The 20,675-nt window shown below is 52.6% G+C and overlaps 3 protein-coding genes across 4 annotated transcripts in view; 1 reads left to right on the top strand and 2 right to left on the bottom strand.

Annotated features, from left to right (window-relative positions):
- The window catches only part of CFDP1 (craniofacial development protein 1), a 60,975-nt gene extending 54,600 nt beyond the window's left edge, over positions 1 to 6,375 (bottom strand). The window contains exons 1-4 of the mRNA XM_030227746.2: positions 6,220 to 6,375; positions 6,046 to 6,154; positions 5,092 to 5,323; positions 3,285 to 3,385 (exon numbers count right to left, since the gene is read on the bottom strand). Of these exons, the coding sequence (XP_030083606.1) occupies positions 3,285 to 3,385; positions 5,092 to 5,323; positions 6,046 to 6,154; positions 6,220 to 6,286 (509 nt within the window). The 5' untranslated portion in view covers positions 6,287 to 6,375. The remainder of the gene's footprint in view (positions 1 to 3,284; positions 3,386 to 5,091; positions 5,324 to 6,045; positions 6,155 to 6,219) is intronic.
- Positions 6,376 to 6,632: 257 nt separating this feature from the next.
- On the top strand, positions 6,633 to 10,847 carry TMEM170A (transmembrane protein 170A). Its single transcript, XM_018914635.3, has 3 exons — positions 6,633 to 6,794; positions 6,883 to 7,053; positions 7,627 to 10,847. The coding sequence occupies exons 1-3, from the start codon at positions 6,668 to 6,670 to the stop codon at positions 7,755 to 7,757; spliced, it is 429 nt and encodes a 142-aa protein (XP_018770180.2). The 5' UTR covers positions 6,633 to 6,667; the 3' UTR covers positions 7,758 to 10,847.
- Positions 10,848 to 11,508: 661 nt separating this feature from the next.
- On the bottom strand, positions 11,509 to 19,999 carry SLC12A3 (solute carrier family 12 member 3). Of its 2 annotated transcripts, XM_030227573.1 has the most exons (26): positions 19,631 to 19,999; positions 19,285 to 19,368; positions 18,987 to 19,062; positions 18,754 to 18,849; positions 18,470 to 18,609; positions 18,147 to 18,257; positions 17,856 to 17,967; positions 17,472 to 17,602; positions 17,140 to 17,224; positions 16,648 to 16,802; positions 16,249 to 16,356; positions 15,901 to 16,024; positions 15,699 to 15,800; positions 15,449 to 15,604; positions 15,272 to 15,371; positions 14,743 to 14,854; positions 14,050 to 14,190; positions 13,760 to 13,866; positions 13,536 to 13,618; positions 13,285 to 13,353; positions 13,018 to 13,122; positions 12,732 to 12,843; positions 12,350 to 12,436; positions 12,124 to 12,259; positions 11,946 to 12,013; positions 11,509 to 11,650 (listed from the first exon to the last, which is right to left on the bottom strand). In XM_030227573.1, exons 1-26 carry the CDS (start codon positions 19,997 to 19,999, stop codon positions 11,509 to 11,511), a joined length of 3,111 nt encoding a protein of 1,036 aa, XP_030083433.1. The 2 variants fall into 2 exon arrangements, with proteins under 2 accessions (XP_030083433.1, XP_030083434.1); XM_030227574.1 differs by lacking the exon at positions 13,285 to 13,353 and having other exon boundaries at positions 13,018 to 13,119.
- Positions 20,000 to 20,675: the final 676 nt, after the last annotated feature.

Raw genomic sequence — 20,675 nt, 5'->3', positions numbered from 1 at the left:
TCCCCATTCACAGATGGAGAGTGGAGCTTTGCTTCTGCTACTTGGTTCATGCACATGGGGAAGCAGCCAAGTCACTGAAGCAGCACAAGCCACAGCCCTGCCAGCACAATACAGCACCATCAGTACAGCACAGCAACTCTGCAGTAGCAGAAAAGCATTCCCACCACAAGAACAGCCTGTGTAAAGCTCTGGCTATAAACCACATAAACAAACCATGAGCAAGAAATACAAAGCTCCTAGTCTGGAGCCTGGAATCTGGAACTTGGAATCTGCAGCATATGAATAAAGCAGGCTGCTGAACACAGGCCTCCCATTCCTGAATTAGCACTCAAGACATTACTCTTTTAACTTAGTTTTGCCTTCCACAAACCAAATTAAGGTAGAGAAGATGTTTCAAAGTAAAATCTGTTCTTGACAGCAATCAATAACCAGACACTGCTCTTCCCTCACAGGCTGTCACACTGTCACCATGGGGCTGGACCAGCTCCATGTATGTGAGCTCCACTCTGCTCAGTCCCAGCTGGACACAAACTTCACTTTCATGGAAAGACCACAGAAGAACCATTTTGATGCACTGAGCACAACAGAGATTTAAAGAAAGCCAAGGACTAAATCCTTTTGGAGTGCCAAAGAGAAAACAAACAATTACAAATCACAATAGTTTTTCCCTGGCACTAGGGATGCAGTTCCCTATTAATGCAAACACACGTCCTGCACTGGGAGGCAAGTTCATAAACCAGAGGCTTCAAAGGAGTTTCAGTCTCTTCTGCCAGGGAGAAATGTCTTGAACTTCCATTTAGATGCTGAATTACCTTTGCAAATTGCTTTTGCTGCCCACAATTACAGCCATTTGGGTGACAGTCACCTGCTGCTCCTAATCTATTTAACATGAGGGAGACAGGAAAAGCAGACAAAAAAGTCCCAACTGGAAAGCACTGCAATCAGCATAAGATTGTTTCTAGTTCCAGGATTCAACAGCTTTAGTTTTACAAGGCAAAATTATATAATGTGGGTTTTTTTTTTAAATTAGAAGCCACTAAATTAAAATCTTCATTTGGTAATTGTTAATTCTTAACACTCCAAAGCTCAAGGTCAGCACTAGCAACTGACACAAGCACGGACTCATCAAAACAGACATTAAGGGCAGCAAAAACCTACAGGAGAGTTGACAACACAAAGCCCCTTTACCATTCCAGTATAGCCCTGTAGCTGGAGATCACTTTCAAGCCACTTCTGCTACTTCAATCAGGCCAGAAAAATCATACCATCATCTTACAGAAGAAAATAAATTGTTCTGTAACAGAAGATCAGGGCTAAATGATCTTCTGTTAAGAGCTTCAGTGAGCAGACTGTGAAAACTTGTGCCCTGAATCTTTCACTGCTTAAATACTGATCTAAATTCTTCTCAAGCTTTCAAAAGAGCAACACTCAACAGTAGCCTCAAACCATTTAGAAAGGCAAGCAACAGAGACAGCTCTCATTTCAGTTCCTTCAGTCCAGAAATGCACACACACCTACAGTGTGGTGGCCTTTTATAAGCAATAATTTGCCAGCTGCTTCCCTGGGCAAGGAAGTCAGCGTTGGGTATTCAGAGCATTTGCAGACGTTGGGGGGTGCAAATACAACCTCCTGCTAGTCTGAAAAAAGAGCAGCCCTCTGGGCCTCACCTACTGCCATTAGGAGAAAGTACCAGCAGCTGTGAGTAGCAAGAACGCCTTGTACCCTACCCACAGCTAACAGTGTAACCCATTTAAAGAAGCAAAATGTAGCAAACAACATAAAAGAATCAGCTTTGCATACCACAAAATCAAGGAGGCAAAAAACATTGAAGGATTTTTCTGTTATCAAAGAGCTCAAGAACATAATTTTGTTGTAACTCTGGTACCAGCAGAAAACAGTGCTCCAGACCTCACTGCAAACCTTCTGCTGCTGTTTCTGTAACGAACTGATATAATAACTACTGTAAACAAAACATGCATTAGCCTGGGGGTTTGCAGAATTACAGTCTCATTGTCACCCAGGCTCCAGCTATTGCCTATTTCATCAAAAACTGGTAGAAACTTCTACTGATTCCTCTGCAGTTTCCTAAGGGAAACAGTAACCACTGAGCAGTACAAAGAACACTAGAAAAGCAACTGGTGCAGGAAAATATGCCTTTTTGTTAGTTACAATACTTAAGAAACTACAGATAAGATACTGGGGTCAAAAGCATAAAATCAGCATCTCAGAATCCCTGAGCAACTTTTGTTCACATAAGGCAACCAGTGTTTCAAAGGACAGTGAACAAAGTGAATGAAGTTCCTCAGTGAACAAGGGGTATTCCTACAGTCTGGCTTGCCCACGGAAGTAGCAAAGTCCCTACTATGGCTCACAGCCCTCCTCAGATTTCCAATCAGCTCAGGCAGCATTGCTAACATGAAAAGAAAGAGCAGCAGAAGCCCCAGCTCTGCCTCCTCCTGCAGATTTAGGCAGGGCGAGTGTTACTGCTGGGAACTGCTGCCCTCTGCTGTCACACGAAACGGGCCAAGCCAGTTTGACAAAACCAGGTTTACTGCTACAGGGAAATAAAATCCCCAGAGAAGAACCAGCAGTTCACAGAGCAGTCAGATTTTAGGTGGGTTCTGCCAGGCCGCTCAGTTCTGGTCTTGAACATTTATTAAACACTTGGCCCTTCTTGCAGCAGAGCCTGAGAGGCCTCTTGTAAGCCAAACTCAGCCTAAAGCATGATTTTACCCAGCCCATCCCCTTGCCTGCAGCAGTTTCAGAGGCAAAAGCACTCAGCTGTTAGTCTGCTCAGCATAACACTTCTTACTGCCTGCAAATCTTTTTTGTGGATTGTGAACATCACCAGGGAAAGTGCCAGCCAATAATCCTGCCTGCAGCACAGAACCTGGACTAGGCTGAAGGAATAAAATGTGTTACCCTCATCCTTGTGGGACGAGATGTGCTTCCTTCCTTGTCTCAGCCTTCCCAGTGACAGTGCCACCAGGGAGCTCTGCCAACCATTATAAACACTGGTCAGATGGGGAAGCCTAAGTGAATTTGAATTACATTTATGGATGTTATGAAGTTGAGTAAAGACTGGGGTCTGCATACAAGGACACTCTGCTGCTCTGATGCAGGAAAATCTTGGCCTCATTTTCCCTGAGATCTGTATGAGCTCACAACAAAAGAAAAAAACAGTGTAAAGAAGACCCACTGTGCCTCAGAGCCCAGCTCCAGCCTGCCCCCAGCACTCAGTTTGCACTGGGCCCACAATGGACACATCACATCTGCCAACTTACTTGATTTCCTCACCAGCAAAATCGAACGTTTTGGTGATTGTCACTTTTCCTGAATCTTTTGGCTTCTCCTGAGGCTTATTCCCACTGTTCTCTTCTTCAGTCTATAAAATACATGAAGGAGAAAGCAAAATAATGCATTTGTGGAGCCAAGCCAAGTTATTATTCCAAAGGGCTGAGGGCCCAACACAGACCTTGGGTAGCACTGCAATTTAGACTGGTGGTCAAAGCAAGTCACCCACAGACAAGGTAAAAGAAATAAATAAACTTCATTCCACCAGAATGAAATTCCCCATTTGGTTCCAGGCTGTCATTGAAGCTCTAGGATCAAAATAAACTAAAACAAGAAGTGAAATTGTAATAAATGTAGGAAGGAGCAAGAATACATTGCAGTGGTTCAGAAAGAAAGCAAAAGTCTGGAGACTTGGTTCTCTCAAACTAAGCACCACCAAGCAGGAAAGCTGCCATGGTGAATTCCACTAAAGTATGTTTATTTTTACTCAAGAACAGAGAATAACAAAACTCATAAGCAGAAAAAGCAATGCTGATCTCCCTACTTGTCAATAACATCTCTTTTATTTGAGAAGGAAAAATCTTTATCAAGCAATTTGTCACCAATGCCTCTTAATTTACTCAGTCACAGCTACAACTACTAAAATGATACATAAAAAACCTCAACCACTGTAAGTTACCAAAGCAAACCCCAAATTCTTGGTCTAAAGCAGCCACACACCCCAGAGATCTTCTAGAAGGCCATGCAAGCCCAAGAAGTTCACAAAGAGAACAGAGGAACTGCATGTCCCCATGAATTATGCCAGGCTATGGACGAACTTTCAAAGACATCTCACATTTTAGCAACCTGCCCATAAAAGTGGAACTGCCTAGAAGAAAATGTTCACTTCTCTTCTTCCCTCTGACTCTACAAGTAACCACCCCAGCTGCTCAGTAATAAGGAGAAGCAGGAGGGCTGAGATGAAAGGACTCTCCTTTCAAAAGTTGCAATCAAATACTACAAAACTATACTTGCTCCACAACCTCCCAAGAGTCATAGAAAGAAGCTTCACACAGTCAGAACTGTACTCACCAGGCAGACTCCTGTCTTCTGTTAGTGAACACTTATTTTGGCTGACCATCTAAAAAACCCCAAACTGATAATTCTAGCAACAGAGGCTCACTTGTGGTACGTTCTTCCTTTCTACCACCTAAAGCATGAAAAGTTTTGACAGGGAAACACATGCACTTGGTTTTACTGAGAACCAAATCCTTTCAAATAGCTACCACACACAGAATTCTCTCTCCAGAAAAACCTCTGCCCACTGAGAGCACCTTACTGGGGCTTACCAAGGATACAAGAAAGCCAGATTCAATCTTGGTACAAATGTGCAACATGCAGCACCTTCCAGATCCCCTCCATGAGGACGGAGGCACAGAGAGTCCAGCACAGACCCCTCTTGTTTCCCCACTCACACACACACAAAGCCTCCTTTTTTAAATTTTTTTTTTCTTTTAAGCATCAGGAAAGGCACAAGCCTCAGGGAGAGCTGTGTCCACATGCACAACTCAGACCAAAGTGTGTAGGACACTCCAAGATGCTGACAGCTCCAAAAGCAGCACGACCTCTGCATTTGGAAGGAAACCAGCACCTTGCAGTCTGGCCCTTCAGGAGATGTGAGTCTCACAAAGCAGAGGGGGCAGGGGCAACCCCAGCCTCTTCCCAGCTCTGTCCAACACCTGATACCAGCCAGAATCAAGGGGGCATGCTCTAAACCTCCAGGCCTTTCCCACACTCCCTGGTGCAGGCCCACATTACCTTCTTGATTTGTGTCCCTTGTGTGGCAGCCACAGCTTTGGGCTTCTGTCCTACATCACTGAGGAAACTGGCCCAAAGAGCATCCTCTTTCTTTTTTTCTTCTTCTTCTCTGATTCTTTCTCTTTGCTCTACATTATCCACTTCCTTCTCTTTCTGCTCCTCTCCATTCTGCTGGGCCTTTTCTTCCTCTTTCTCATCTACCTCTAGCAAGAGACCGCCTTTCTTCCTCTTCCTGAAAGCAGATTCCAAAAAAGAAGAAAAAATGTAAATGGAGCTGCTGCAACACTATTCCAGAGCTGAACTGTAAGCCTGGGTGAAGCAGCACAATATTTCATATTTTTACTAACACATCCAATTTGGGAGGCTCTCTCTTAACCTTGGAGTGTATGTATTTTATTTAAAAATGCTACTGCTCAGAAAATACACTGAGACTGATGCAGGCAGCGCCCCTGAAGTGAACAGACCCCTTTGCACGCATTTCTGTGAGTATATAATGTGCTGAAACACTGGCACAGGTTGGCCAGTGCCTGGCCCATCCCTGGAAGTATTCAAGGCCAGGCTGGATGGAGGTTTGAGTGACCTGGTCTAGGGGGAGGTGTCACTGCCCATGGCAGGAGGGTGGAACAAGGGGGTCTTTAAGGTCCCTTCCAACCCAAACCATTACAGGGTCCTGTGGTTCTGGGATAATGCAGGAGCCAGGAGGGGAGGAGAACCTGGACTAGACAGAACTAAAGTATGTATACACTTATATCAACGTGAGAAACCCTCTATGTGCGTGCCTTGCACCGAAAAAGGTTAAAATAAACAACTGCTGCTGGGGAGGGTTTTCAGGCACGTTGCCTGTTGGGGCCGAGGTTCTCTGCTCCTGCCACCAAACCGGAACGCAGAGCAGCGTTTCCCGCTCCTCCGCCCCGTAGCGTACCAGCGCACCGGGCCGCTTCCCAGCGGCCGTACCTGCTGGCGGGGCGGCGGGGGCTCCTCCTGCCGCGGGGCGGCCGCGGGCTCTCCGCCGGCTCCTCCTCCCGCACCAGCTCGCTCTCATCATCCTCGCTGTACTCCGCACCTGCAAGCACAGACAGTGAGCGCCGGGACCTCCGGGAGCGCCGGCTCCCGCCCGCCGCCACTCACCCGAGGGCACGTAGTCGTCATCCTCGGCCGAGGAGTACTGCTCCTGCTCCGACTCCGAGCCCGACATGGTGCGGCCCGGCCCGGCCCCGCTGCCTCGCTGCTCCCGCCCGCCGCCGCCCAGAGCGCCGCCGCCGCCCGCCAGCTCCCCCTGGCGGACGGGAAGAACAGCCGCGCCACAGGGGCGGCGCCGCTCACGGGGAGGAGAGACGAGAGTCCTCCAGCGGGCCGGAGCGTCCCGCCAGCCCCACCGGGACTCCCAGCATTCCTTGCGGCCAACAGCCGTTCCCATGGCAGCGCAGGGTCAGGGAGGGGCCTGGCTGCCCGGAGGCCAAGGCTGATTGGTGGAAATCTCTGTCTATCATTTTATAACGTTTCCTATTGGCTGTGGTGGGCGGAAAGGGGTCGGGCGGAAGGGGCGGTGGCGGATGGCGGCGGGGCGGTTGCGGGAATGGACGGCGGCGAAGCGGGCGGCGGCGGTGGTGGGGGGCTCCTGCAGCAGATCCTCAGCCTTCGCCTCGTGCCCCGCGTGGGCAATGGCACCACCACCTACTCCAGCCCGCTCTCCACCTTCCCAGGTACCTCCCTGCTCTGAGCGGCGTCCGCCCGCCGGGGCGCTGGAGGCCTGCGGGCCTCGGGCCGCCCTCACAGTCCTTCTCTCCGCAGAGATGTGGTACGGCGTCTTCCTGTGGGCAGTCGTCTCCTCCCTTGCCTTCCACCTCCCGGCCGCGTTGCTTGCCCTCTTCACGCTCCGGCACCACAAGTACGGCAGGTTCATGTCCGTGAGCGTCCTGCTGATGGGCATCGTGGGACCCATCACCGCCGGCACCCTCACAAGTACGGCAGGTGCAGGGGGCTGTGGCGATCAGAGATTGCCTTCGGGAGCGCGTGGCGTGGCGGTGTTCCCCGGGATGGAGATTACCGTTCTGGCTTTATTTCCCCCTTGCCCGATGTTTGAAAGGGTTGGACTGTGCCCCGTGTCGAGCCCTGCATCGGGCATACCAAACCCATCGGGTGCAGAGCCAAGGGGGCTTTCACATTTCTGAGCACCTGGAGGAAAATCTCTCAGAGGTTTGGTGTCAGTGTCCAGAACCGGGTAATGTTTGCAGCCTGTGGGCTGTGGGTGGGGGATCTTGTGACAAAGGTATGTCCCAAACCACCCCAATCCCCACACCTGCTGGAGGCCTCAGCAGAGTTTCAGCACCAGTTCACCCATTGCCACCAGCACACACTGGTTTCTGGCTGAGGTTTGTCAGACATCCCCAGCCCAGCATTCCTGCCTGCTGGTGAGCAGGGAGAGGTTCAGACCCCTGTCTTCTCTGCCCCAGCCTCACGTCCTGAGGCTCCCCCTCATCCCTGCACAGAGCAGCTGTCTCACCTTCATGTCTTGGCTTTTCCCCCTCTCCACAGGTGCTGCCATTGCTGGAGTTTATAGAGCTGCTGGGAAAAAAATGATTCCCTTTGAGGCCCTCATTTTTGGAGTGGGCCAGACGTTCTGTGTGGTGGTGGTTTCCTTCCTGCGCATTCTGGCCACTCTGTAGCTCTTCTGGAGAGGCTGGAGAACACAAACCAGAGGGGGAGCAAAGGACCTGCTGCCTCAGAACAAATCACAGCAGGGAGCACAGCTCCAGCCCTGTGTTTCTTCTGCTGATTTAAGGAATTGGGACGGCTTGCTCTTACCTCCAGCCTGGCTTGAAATTTTAAAATTGGGAATTTTGTTACTTTTTGGTAACATTAAGTGCCAAGTGAAACTTTATTTCTCTGGAAGGTAGGAAAATATCTGCCAGAGGAGGAGACCCGGCTACTTGTCACCAGTGAGTGATAAAGTGTAGTAACAGGACATGACTACAATGGGACACCAGCTGTGTTGGGGTAGGAACAGGACCAGAGTGACGTCTTGTCCTCAGAGCTCGCTCACCACTTCGTTGCTTGGTTTTCAGTGAACCTGAAGCTCTTTTAATGTCAGTTTTTAAATTAAAAAATTGTTTTCTTCCTGGCCCAAACTTCTTAATACCAGGTCACAGCCATAGTGGATTTGGGAGCAGCAGAAGGAGAACTCATTTTAGATGGATGAGAGTGCAAATTTGTGTCTGGGAGCTCTGGCTGTGAATGCTGCACAGGGGAAATGACTGGTATAAAATATATTTTGTGAATTTTATTACAGCAAAGCTCTTCTGACCCTGTGAATGTTTTGCCCAGAGGCAAAGCAGAGTGGAATAGGCACTCCAGAAATTCCAGGTGTGTGTGGGGTGGTGTGCACAGCTCTCCTCAGGCTTTGAAGGAGACTCGTGTTTTCAAAGGACCCTGTTCTCCTTTGACTTGCTGATGCTGTTCATGTTGGTGTGCTGGAGCTGGGTGTCTGCACTGATCTGGAAATGGCACTGGCCAGCTTGGATAAAATCCCTGCTGCTGCTGCTGCTGAGAGCTGCATGGCCAGGCTGGGCTGTGACTGGGGTGTCCCCAGTGCAGGGACTGTGCCACGTTTTCAGCATCCAGTGTGCCAGGGGTTGGGAGAGCTGCAAGGCTCCTGGCAGGAGCCTGGGTGATTCCTGTGTCCCTGTGAACACAGCCCCAATCAACCCTTCTCCACAGGCAGCAATGTCTCCTCATGAATTGTTTTAGTTTGTTTTGGTTTTAAGTGACTTTTAACAACTGGTAGCTCTGCATTGTGTCCAGAGTTGTGCTACATGGCTGGGGCACTTGAGCAGCTTACTGGGTGCTTCCTGGGGCTTGGTTCTTTGGGGAAGCTGAGGTTGAATTCCAGGGATGTGGCTGGGCAGTGCAGCCACCCGTAGGGGTTTGTTGTGGTCTGTGTTTGTACCCAGCTCACACGTGTGGGCTGTAGAGGGAAAGCACTGTCTGTGTCCAGCCTTTCAGGGGACAGTTCCCTGAAAGTTCTGTGTCTTCACTGAATTTCTCTGGTTTCCAAATCAGTTCCTTTTGTACCTGCAGCATTTCCTAGGGCCGTTTATCTACCATGCCCATGTGCTGGAATGACTGGATGTGGCACTTAATGCCATGGTCTGCATGATGAGGGGTGACCAGTCAAAGGTTGGACTGGATCTTAGAGGGCTTTTCTAAACTAAATTGATTCTGTGACCCTTCAACAGGTCACTGTGTTTATCATGGAAAAGGTTTCTCTATGCACAGACTCCTCAAGAGTGGTCTGTCGACGGTGGGAGGTGTTTTGCAGGCGCGACTAACTGAGATGACTCTAAATTTTAGCCTATGTTAATTCAGGGAATAGAGGTGCACAGTTTAGGAAATAATTTAATGTGAATCCCTCTCCTTAGGTGGGTGAGGTCCAAGTGGTGTAACATGTACTAAACCCTGGATCTGTGGAGAGCCCTGTGTGCTGTGCTGCTTGTAGAGAGCCAGTCTTCCTGCCAGGGCAGAAACAATGAAAAAGAAGGAATAAGCTTTCTTTCTTTTCCCCCTTCCCACTTCATATTTCAGCATGTGTACAGAGTGCACAGTTTAATTTACAGGAGTTATCCTGTGTTTTCCTGGATGAATTAAAAGTATCTCATGGAATTTGAGTGGGTGGGTCTGGCTTAACCTTTCAGGTGACACCAGACACCAATGTCCTGAGCGCCTGCTGTGCTCTCCTTTACCCTACACTGGTGCCTGGCACCACTCAATAGCCATTAAGCTGATTGCAACTGAGAAAGCACTTTATCCATGTGCCCCATGCTACAGCAAGAGGAGGTGTCCTTGCAGGAACAGGGCTGAGGGGTGCAGGACACAAATGGGGGTGTTACAGAGCTCAGAACAAGTGAAAATTGCTCAGTAAAGTCACTCAGTGCTGGGTGAACTGAAAACCTCCCATTTTCTATCCCTTGGGATCTCTGAGAGTCTGTTTTGAGGGGGTTCTGGCCTACTTGAAGAGTTGGCAGCTTGATCCTGTTTGGAGTATTTGGAGCTGGCAATGTCTCTCTATGCCTGGATGCTGTGAGATTTTCAGGGAATTTTTGCATAAAAGGTAAACAATCAGCTGATTTGTCTTGACATAGGAGCACAGGAGGCAAGTTCTTTGTGTCACCTTGGTGCTCACAGAGCATCCTCCACTCTGCTTGCTGCTGTTGGCAACCTCCCTCTCCAGTAAAACCAGAGCTAAACAGGAAGGAGGAGTAGCCTTGAGCTGAAGAACCAGATGGCATTTGGAGTGCTGGTGGCAGTTTCCTCCCCTCATTGCTTTGGCCTTCCCTTTCCATTCCTTTATTCCAAGTGAGGCATATGGAGGAATCCCTTCAATTTTTATCAGGTATTGGTAGACTTTGCTCAGACAGACTTGCCAAAAACTGCAAAGAGCTGGCAAAAACATCAACACTGAGATGTCCTGGGCTCAGCAGTGCTGTGAGCCTCTGCTGGGGAGCCCAACCAGTGTGCTGGTTAAGGAAACACCTTCTGGAGAAGCTGCCTGCCCTGGAGGAACACCCACTTATGCTGAGGCTCGTGGCCCTGCTCCCTGTGTGTGACATCCCCTCTGCCACCCCCATTCCTCTCGCTCACAGCTGAGGCTGTCATGAACAAATCTTTGTATGATTGAAAAGTCTGTACATTTTATTTTTCTACTGACACACCTAATCCTGGTGGTGATTATCAGTAAATTCTGTAACTCTTGAGGTGAATGAGTGTTATGTGTTTCTTCTGCAGCATGACAAGGGGGCCTGGGTTGTGCTTTTCAAATGAACTGCACTCCTGCTTTGCTTGGGGCTATGTGCACCATAAGTGTCCTGGTTCTGGTGGTAAAAGTTGTCTCCATTAGGAGCTGGACCTGCATCTGCAGCCTGGCACCACAGTCTGAGTGACATCTCACTGCTACTCAGTTACTGGGGACAGGCTTAGCTGTTGTCCCTGTCCCTGAGGGGACATGCAGGGGCCCTGCAGCCCCTAGGCGTGGTGCTGACCTGCTGCCAGCCCCTGGGACTGTTCCACCTGGGCCAGTGGCTTTGCTGGGCCAGCATTCAGTCCCTGCACACCACTTGGGCTCTCCTGGGGGTGCAGGTGCAGGAGCCCACAACTCCCCTGCCTGGCTCTGGCTAACCCCAGGCCAGAACAGTACCTGCACTGCAGGGCCAGCATTGCTGTTTATCGATGTACAACCTACAGAGCCTGACATGGGCCAAACGAGCATTTGTAAGAGGGTGGCAGCTGTGCCTGCTCGGCATTTCCAGAGGGCTGGTAACCACCATGCCTTTACTGCTCCCCCAGACTCCCAGAGGAGCATACTCCAGGTTCAATACTGGCCTGATAAATTCACATCCCAAGTCATCAGGAATGCAGGAGGTTTTATTGGCAGTAAAAGGTCAACACGTTCTCTTGGTTTCCTCGGGTGAGGATAATGGGGGGTCTCAGGTCCTGAGAGAGGGTCTCGAGCCAGGCCATGTAGAGGGAGCTGGGGCAGCGGCCCTTCCTGCCGATGGGCGGGGTGCTGCGGCACAGCGGGGAGGGGCGTGGGGCAGGGCCGGCACCGAGCCCCGCCACAGCCCCTTTCTCAGTCCACTGCAGGTTATTTCTCTTAAAAGGGGCAGCACCACATCCTCCCACCCGGCAGGACCCAAGCTGGAGCCCTTGGTGTCTCCCAGGGGCTTTTCCCTGTGGTGCAGCACTCCGACCAGAGAATTAGGGTGTCTGTGCAGGACCTCCCCACCCAGGGAGGGGTGAACATCCCGAGGGACCATTCCCATGGGGCAAGAAACAGGCATGAGGGCATTACTGGCACCTACATGGCTATGAGTGCTGCATCCCGTGAGTAATCCAGCAAAATCTCATTCAGCCTCACTTGTCGGAGTGACTGTGGAGCAAAGAGCATCCAGAAACACAAAATAATGGTTTCCAGAAAGACTACATTTTGTCTAAAAAGCAGGAGACCCTTGGCAGGAGCTCTCCTGGCACTGGTGCTACCTTGGCTCTGTTTTTATCGACCTCCTCATCAGAAATCTTCCAGGGACAGCCCTGTCTCATCTCATTCACCGTGGCCTCATCTTTGAAGCCATCGTTCAGCCTGAAGGGAGCGATGAGCTCATCAAATCTCTTGATGCTGCAACACAAGTAGAAAGTGCCAAGGAAGAGGGTCTGGGCAGGTTTGGAGGTGCTGTGGGGGCACAGGGAAGGGAAGGGGGGTGGTTACTGCTCTGGCCGGGGTTTCTGGTTGATGTCAGGGAGGATGTGGACCTCATGGAAGCCGAGGCGGAACTTGCTCAGTAGAGAGACAATCCTAATGGAGGGAAAAGGACATATTTTCCCAAAGTTAGCAGGGAATGGTAGCTCTGACAGGGACCTGCCACAGCAGAGAACCCTGCTGCTGGCCTCGGTTTACACTTTGGGTTTTCCCACTCTGCAGCCACATTGATTTCCAGAGAAATGAGGCAGAGCAGCCAGGTCAGAGTTCACAGATCCCATTATGGCAAAGCTGGGAGAGCTCAGCAGGATGGGAAACAGCTTGTGTCACCACCCACAGGACAGTGGCAGCGGCCAAGTGGCTAAGAGCTGCAATGGCCACCAGCACTTACGCCTTCCTCTCCTCATCCATCCTGTTGATCTGCCCGCCAACAAACACCCGGATTTTGCACTTTGCCCACCGCTTCTTGCGCCCCAGGAGGTAGGGAATGAGCAGCGTGAGACCTGGCCCGAAAACACCGGGTGGGAGATGCAGCAGTGACCCCCAGGCTCACCAGTGCTTCCTTGGTGCCAAAGGCCAGGGATGCCCTGGCCCATTTGGCAGGACTGAGCCCTCCTGGGCACTGCAATGGAGGGGCTGGGCTCACATTATCCAGACAGATGGAAGGTGAAGGTTACCTCCATCATCAAACAGCCAGTAAATGTCAATGGTCTTCTTGCCCTGCTTGCTTTGGAAGATGGTGCTCGCCTGCTGCTCACAGGCCAAGGCGGTGGGATCCACTGCTGGAGCAAGAGGGTCCTGGTGTCAGCAAAGGGCACCACCAGCCAGAGATTAAAGACATCACTTCTTCCTGGTCCCAGCCCTGCTCTCCAGGGCTTGAAACCCCCACCGTGCCTGAAAATAATCCTCAGAGCTGGGGATGCTCTAGGTGGTCACCAACTTACCTGTGCCTGGGGCTGCTCTGCTGCCAGTGCCATTCTCAGGGTGCTCTGCTGCCTCAAACGTGGGGTTAACTGAGGAGGGAGGAGAAGAGCAAGGGCAGCACAGCAGTGCCTCACTGTCCCCATCCCTGTGGATCCCAGCACAGGAGTGATGTCCCGCCAGGACTGTGGCCTTTGTCTGGGGACATGGTGCTGGCTGGCACATCCCACAACTGCTTGTCTCTGTGCATCCCCGGCCGACCAAAGCCACTTACCATGTGCCTGCAGCACTCGGGAAACATTCAGCCCTTCCTTCATCCGCATCAAGCACACGCCGTACTTGAAATCGAACGCGTCGCTGGAGGGAGGGAGGAGAAGGCAGTTAATGGAGGGGGCACTGTCAGCCCAGCTGGACCCTGTGCACGTAACTGCAGCCATCAGTGGGGCCACCACCAGGTGCCAGTGTCCCCAAGAGGTGGAGGAGCCAGTGTGGCCGTACTGCAGGATGCCCACGTAGTCCTCCAGGCTCTGTGGGGATGCCGTCCGCCAGTTCCTCTTGTAGCCCAGCACTAAGATGTTAGGTCTCATCTTCCCGAGGCCAGCAGCCTACGGATAGATGTCCCCATGAGACCCCTCTGCAGGGACAGACGGACACAGGTGGTGTCAGTCCACTTCATGGGGAAGCAACACAAAGGGGGATGCCTGGAGATCATGGAGGGAGGTCAGAGCTCCCCCAGGCTGTGAGAAAGAGGAGGGACCCTGCTGCTGGAAGGCCAGTGATGGCTGTACCTGGATCAGCATTTGGACGCCACTTCTCAAATCCTCAGCCACCACATCTGTGTAGAAAGCCTTGATCTTCCTCTTCATTAGCCACTTAGTGTGGCCATCTGCCATCAGCCGGGACTCTGGCATCTTCTGCTTCCGTGGGCCCTGCAGGAATCAGGAGCAGGAGCTCAGGCAGCCCCTTCCAAATGCAACAAGTCTTGCCACCAAGAACTTCTAGCTCCTCTCTTCTCAAATAATTGGCAAGAGGTGGATGTAACCACTGCACACATGGGAGGTTGCAATCACAGCCAAGAAAACCAGTGAATCCAGGGAGTCAACAGCCAGTGCACACAATCCCAACAGTCCTGTGGGTGCAGATGAGCTGGTTTGTACTGCACCCAATTACTCTGGAGACTTTAGGGCTGCAGAACCCCCCTGTCCTCTCAGCAACTACTTCATCTTTCCAAATCTTCTGCAATTAATTGGCAAAGGGAAGCCATAAGCCCACAGGGACATCCTGGTGTTTCACCAATATTGCTTAATAACCCAGAGAGGCTTCCAGTTGACACATTTCATCATCCAGCAGCACACAAGTAGGCACATTTCAACCTCCACCCTGTGAGCCCACCAGGATACAACTGGATTTTGCAGCTCACCACCCACTGGTGGCCAGAGCCCCCAGGACAAGGAATAAACCAGCTTCTGCAGGTGACTCACAATCAGCACGTTGCCACAGAGCATCAGGCTGAGGTTCTTGGTGAAGGTCCCCACAAAATCCACCAGCGCTGGACGGAAGTTGGGGGGGCCAGTCAGCACCAGGCACTGCGGTCTGCAGGCAGGGGGAAAAGGGAGTGAGGAATAGTACTTTGGAGGCATCCAGCCTCTTTGGAACGTGCCATGTTTCTTCTCCCATGCTTGTCCAGTGGCCATAGGGAGCATCTTTAGAATGAGAAAACACTATGTGGCCTGAGGCTCCAGTCTCACTCTTTGGTCTTTTTATATCAGATGACACCAATGTGCCTGTGTCTGCCTGGTATAGAGAGGAAAGGGTTTGCCCAGAGTTCTACCTTACATGGCACACACATGGGATTTTGGAGAGAGACACATTTTTCTGTAGCTTCTGGCTATTGAGGGTGGTGGTGAGGATGTGCCATGGGCACAATGCCTCCCTGGGTTTACTGGAGGCAGGAGCTGGCTCTTCATCCCACTCCCTCCATGCCAAGCACTGCAAATGAGCTGCCCTTGCCTGTAGTTCTTGATGTGCTCATCCACTTCGCTCAGCCCCACTGAGTAGTTGAGTGCCATGTTGTAGGAGCTGGCTTGCATGGAGGAACCCCAGTTGACATCTGCATGAGGAAGGAGGATTAGCAACAGGGCCAGACGCCTTCTGGGGCATTGCTGGTGCCAGGTTACCACCACCCACCTGGCTTTTTGTAGAGGACATATCCCAGGAGGAAGATGACGATGCCAAAGGCAATGAGGGCTGCCCACCAGGTCAGCAGGAACATGATTACCACTGAGACAGCCGCTCCAAAGAGAGCAGTCCACTTGCTGTAATACCGAAAGGAGGGTCGCCAGCCTGCACGCAAACACACACAGCGGCCGCTGCCGGGAGGGGGAGCCGCACGGGGAGCCGACTGCCGCAGGGCACGGCATGGCGTGGCACAGCCCACCTGGGGAGTTGGTGATGGAGGCGTGGAAGCAGCTGAAGTTGATGAGGGCATAGGAGCAGAGGAAGAAGTTGGAGATGATGGGGGCAATGGCATTGAGCTCGGCTGTGGGCAGAGGAGAAAGAGAGTGAGCTGTCAGTGGTGAAGACTGAGCCACCCTGCTGGTGGCAAGCTGCAGGAGGATACTGGGACAGCAAGCACCTACCGATGAGGATAAAGCCAATGGCAATGACATAGGTGAGCATGTAGCCACGGATGGGCTCGCTGTTCTTCCCATAGCCCTTCCCGAAGAAGCCGATGAGAGGATAGAGCTGGTCCTTGCAGAGACACTGCAGAGAGAGACACAGTGGCGACAGCAGGCTTTGCCGGGGACATGCTGTGGTGGCTCCTGCATCCGTAAGAGCAAGGGCCAAACTGAAGCCATGCCCTGTGTTGACAGCAGCATCCTCCTTGCCCCAGGGCTGCTCACGGATGCAGAGCCCTGCACCAAATAACATCACCCACTGCTGAGCTCAGGTAGAGGAGCTGGGGTGTGCAGACACCACCCCCTCACCTGGAAGACTTTGGGGGCTGAGACAAGGCAGGCCAATGCTGAGGAGAGGGTAGCGCCAAAGATTCCTGCTGTAATGAGGGGGCCAAATCCAGACACCATGCTCATGCTCTGTATGAAAACCAGGGGATCAGCATCTCTGGTGCACCCCTGAGGGATTTCCAGCCCCAGGCCCCATCCTGCTGCATTTCCTTTAACATTATCTAGGCAGCAAAGTCCAGCCACATCCAAAAGCCCACTCCCTGGTGCCTTCCTGTTAAAAAATGGCTGTTTCAAGAGCATGGGAGCCACCCAGGATAGCAGGGAGGTGCCAGGCATGCAGCTGCCCTGGGAAAGCCATCTGTTACAGCACAAACCTGGCCAGGAGCAGGAACAGGGGCTGGTCATGGTTCTGAGCAGTACCTGGTAGTAGTTGCTGAGCCCATATCGGCAGCTCTGCTGTTGGGTGCAGGCAGTGAAGTTCCAGCCGAAGCTGCAGGCCAGTCCCTCACAGCCTGGCGAGCCCACGGCCACGCTGTCGTTCAGGCTGCCTGAGGCATCTCGGACCACACAGGCACCTGGGGGGACACACAGGGCTAGAGCAGGACTGGCACCTCCCCACGGTTTCAGGAAGCCCAGCCCCACATCCCATTGCCTGTGACAACTCCCAAGTCCCTGCCATGGGGCTTTGAGCAATGCCAGGAGCTCCACTGCCCACCCAGGATGACTTTGCCGCACGTGGGGGTAGGAACAAGGTCTGGCACCTGTGGCACTCACACTGGGATATCAGTGCCGGTGTCCACAGCTTGCTCCTGGCTCCTATGCACCTGCATCGTCCCAGGCCACCCATTTTGGGTAGGACCACCCCACCTACCCAGCCTCCTCACCCACTGCACCTGAGGATGTGCTGCTTACCAATGGTAGCAGAAAGCACCAGGTAGGACATTGTGGTCCAGAAGATGGCCATCAAGGTGCCCTTGGGGATGGCCACGGCAGGATCCTGCCCAAGGGAGTTGCAGAGATACATAAGACAGTTTTCCAGCAGTAGTGCTAGTGTAGGCAGCTTATTTGTGGCTGCTGTACAGGGGGAATTTTAATTCACTGTATCACAAAGCCACAAAGCATCTCCTGGCTGAGCCCGAAGTTTCCATAAGAAATAAAACAAAGTCTAACAGTTGGATCAAAATTAAAGCCCCTGGGAAAATAGGGCTTGAACCCTGGGAAACACTGGCTCAGTCACAACCCACCTTCAGGTCACCTGAAATGTTGGCCCCAGCCAGGATGCCAGTTGCAGATGGGAAGAAAATGGAAAACAAGCCAAAGAAGGAGCCTTCAGGTCCACGCCAGTTGGGCACAAAGTTCTGAGCAAAGATATCAGCTGGGGAGGAAGCAGAGGAGAAGCATTTGAGGCCTCTTGGCTACTTTTTTCCTGGCTAAAGCATCTCAGCACTGGCTGGGGGCATAATGCTGATGGCAGGGACCCCATGGGAGGGGACACTATGCTTTTAATGACATCGCTCAGCAAGGAGCACCTTCCTGTAGCAAACATCTCCCCAAACTGCAGCAAAGAGCCAGGCTCCAGAGACACATTAGGACCTGCTGATAGCACCCCCAGCCTGTGGTGGACCCACCTCGGTAGCTGAAGAAGCCCTTTGCTTGCTTCTCAGCAGTGGCTGGGATCACTGTTCCCACCAGGTAGTTAATGAAGGAAACCAGGATGACCAGGAAGAACAGTATCTGTGCCTGCCAGACCAGAAAGAGCCAGCTGAAGATTTGGGTGTTTGGGCACAGAAAGAGTGAAGAATGCATTAGGAGAAACCCATGCCTGTTTTTGGGGAGCTACAGGCATCCTCTGCTCCTCAGATGCCTGGTGGTCAGCAGGGACAGCCCAGGAGAAAAATGTGAGCAAGAGTGAGGGTTACCTTGGCCTCCCATTCCATGCCAGCCAGGGAGATGCCCAGCAGCACTGTCACAGTGATGACCCCAATGATTCGGATGTCATTGGTGGGGTCCACGATGAGGGAATTGTGCTCCTGAGGAAGGGGAACTATTCACAACATGGAAATAACTCTCTTCCTTACCAAACCATTGGTTTTTCTGTGAGTTTTAGCAGCCACTGTTTAATTATCAGTGGTCCAATGACAATGCAAATATTGATAATCTACGCAGGTTGTGCAAGGAGAGGGTGGGGATGGAGGGGTAGGGGGGACATTGGGACCCAGAGGACACAGAGCTGCTCTCTTACCTGCAGCAGGTCCCGGACAGTTTCAGCAAAGCCCACTGTGTGCATGGCCACGGCCACGGCATTCGCAAAGGCAAAGATCAGCCCGATGGAGCCACCCAGCTCTGGCCCGAGGCTCCGCGAGATGAGGAAGTAGGTGCCTCCTGAGGCAGGAACACCCCATGGCATTACTGTTTCCCCCACATTTTTGGGGTTCCCCCATACCTCACAGCCAACGCCAGGAGTTCACATCCATGGGGCAGCTCCAGGACAAAGAGACCCCTGGAGTGGGGGAGGGAACACGCTACCTGACTTCACTTTGCCATTGGTGGATATGGCAGAGATGGACAAGCCGGTTATCGTGGTCACTGTCACAGACATGAGGATGATGAGCCATGTCAGGGCTGTGGGGAAAGGGCATTGCGTCACTTCGGTATATGCCAGCCCCCCAGCCATCCCTAGAAGTCCCACCAGCCCCAGGTGTCTGGGTGATGATGGGCTCAGGGCCACTGTCCAGCCCACGGTGAACTGCAGCACGCACCGATTCCTGCCTGGGCGGTGATCCAGGGCAAGCGCAAGTAGAGGATAACTCCCCAGATGTTCAGCATGCAGCGGATCTGAGGGGGGACAGAGGGGAACTGGCCATCAGGGCATTGGCACCTGGGCATGGCTAAACCATGCCAGCTCTGCCTCCTCAGAGAAAACCACCCCACCGAGGAAGGCAGGGAATTGCTCAAAGCACATGCGCTTGCAAAAATATAGACATTGGTGAAAATTGCAACAAGGGTAAAATGCTTACAAGGTAGGAGGATGCTCCATGGGGGATGGGTCACACTCACCATGACGCCCTTCACCCATCCAAAGCGGACAGGTTCTGGCACGGAGTCTCTGCCTGGCTCCCCTTCTGCCTCCTCCAGCCCAGCCTCCGGCCCGGCCTCTGGCAGGCCATTGCTGTGCTGCAGGTCAGACACCGGTGTGCGAAGGCGGCTTGGGTCAGGCTGTGGGACGAGGGGAAGGCAGGTGAGGGTGGACTTCAGGCAGCTGTCCCTGGAGACAGTGCTCTGGCTGAGCACACAGCTGGAAACAACTGGATTCTCTGGCTTCTCTCAGGGCTTTCTTGGGGATGTGCAGCTGGCACAGCACCAGTAATGGCACCAAGAGGCAGGAGACAGAGTGACCCACCACAGACACTTCGCAGGGAGCAGCAGCATGGCCAGGGGATGCCAGAGATGCTATGGGTACAGCCAAGCCCCCTGTTACCTTGAGGATGGAGTGCAGGTCAGCCAGCGAGGGCCTGCCCTTCCTGAGGTCGCCCACCCCCTTGCTGTTGGCATAGTGCTCGTAGGCTGGCACCACATCCACCGTGTTGTAGCCGAAGGTCCTGGTGCAGAGGGTGCTGCTGGACAGGTGAGTGGGCTGGATGCTGTCGCAGCTGGACCCTTCAGTGGGTGTGTAGGGACCCCGGCCCCCCTCCTCCATGCCCAGGAGGGTGCTGATGGTGAAGCGGCCGCTGCAGCGGGCTGGGGGCAGATCTGGGATGGGCAGCTCAGCCATTGCCCCTCCGCAGGAGCCTGCCAGGTGGGGGACAGGGCGGAGAGGGGCTTGCTGGCTTTATACCCCGCAAAACCGGAGCGAGGTGACCGGCACACACCCACCACTGATGCTAATAGAGGAAAGGAATCAGCTTGAACCACCCCGAGCTGGTCAGGGGGAAAAAAATAGCTGGAAGGGATACCAAAACCACCATAATGGGCATCACTGCCTCCCAGCGCTCGATGGGGGCAGCGATAACGGATTTGAGATTAAGTCCCAAGGACAGATCAGCAGAGAAATGCAGCGTTGAGTTTGCCTGGGGCCCCAACCCAGGAACATTCAGTTCACAGGGATTTATTATGGAAAAAGGGAGCAAGACTCCCACGCACCCTCACCCTTCCCTGGGATACTGCCCCAGACCCGTCAGATCTCGTAAATCATCCTGGCTGGTCTCCAGGATGCTGCCTGTGGCATTGAGCTGGGCCGGATGTGGGGAGGGGAACAGCGCCTTTATCTCACAGAGAAACTGGGGGAAGGGGGGAGTGTGACATCAAGGGATCTGAGGGATGCTCCTGCTGGAACTGAGATTCCAGGCTGCTGGAGAGGACAGGCTGCACAGAGTGGTGCAAGTCTGTCTGTGCTTGTCCTGGGCCTGGAGCTGGGAGCTCTCAGTACCAGGCAGCAGAGATGCCCACGA

The sequence above is a fragment of the Serinus canaria genome, chromosome 11, assembly GCF_022539315.1.
Source record: "Serinus canaria isolate serCan28SL12 chromosome 11, serCan2020, whole genome shotgun sequence".
In the NCBI taxonomy this organism is placed as follows: Eukaryota; Metazoa; Chordata; class Aves; order Passeriformes; family Fringillidae; genus Serinus; species Serinus canaria.
Note: the sequence above shows the minus strand (reverse complement) of the source record. Positions and strands in the feature narration are given on the sequence as shown.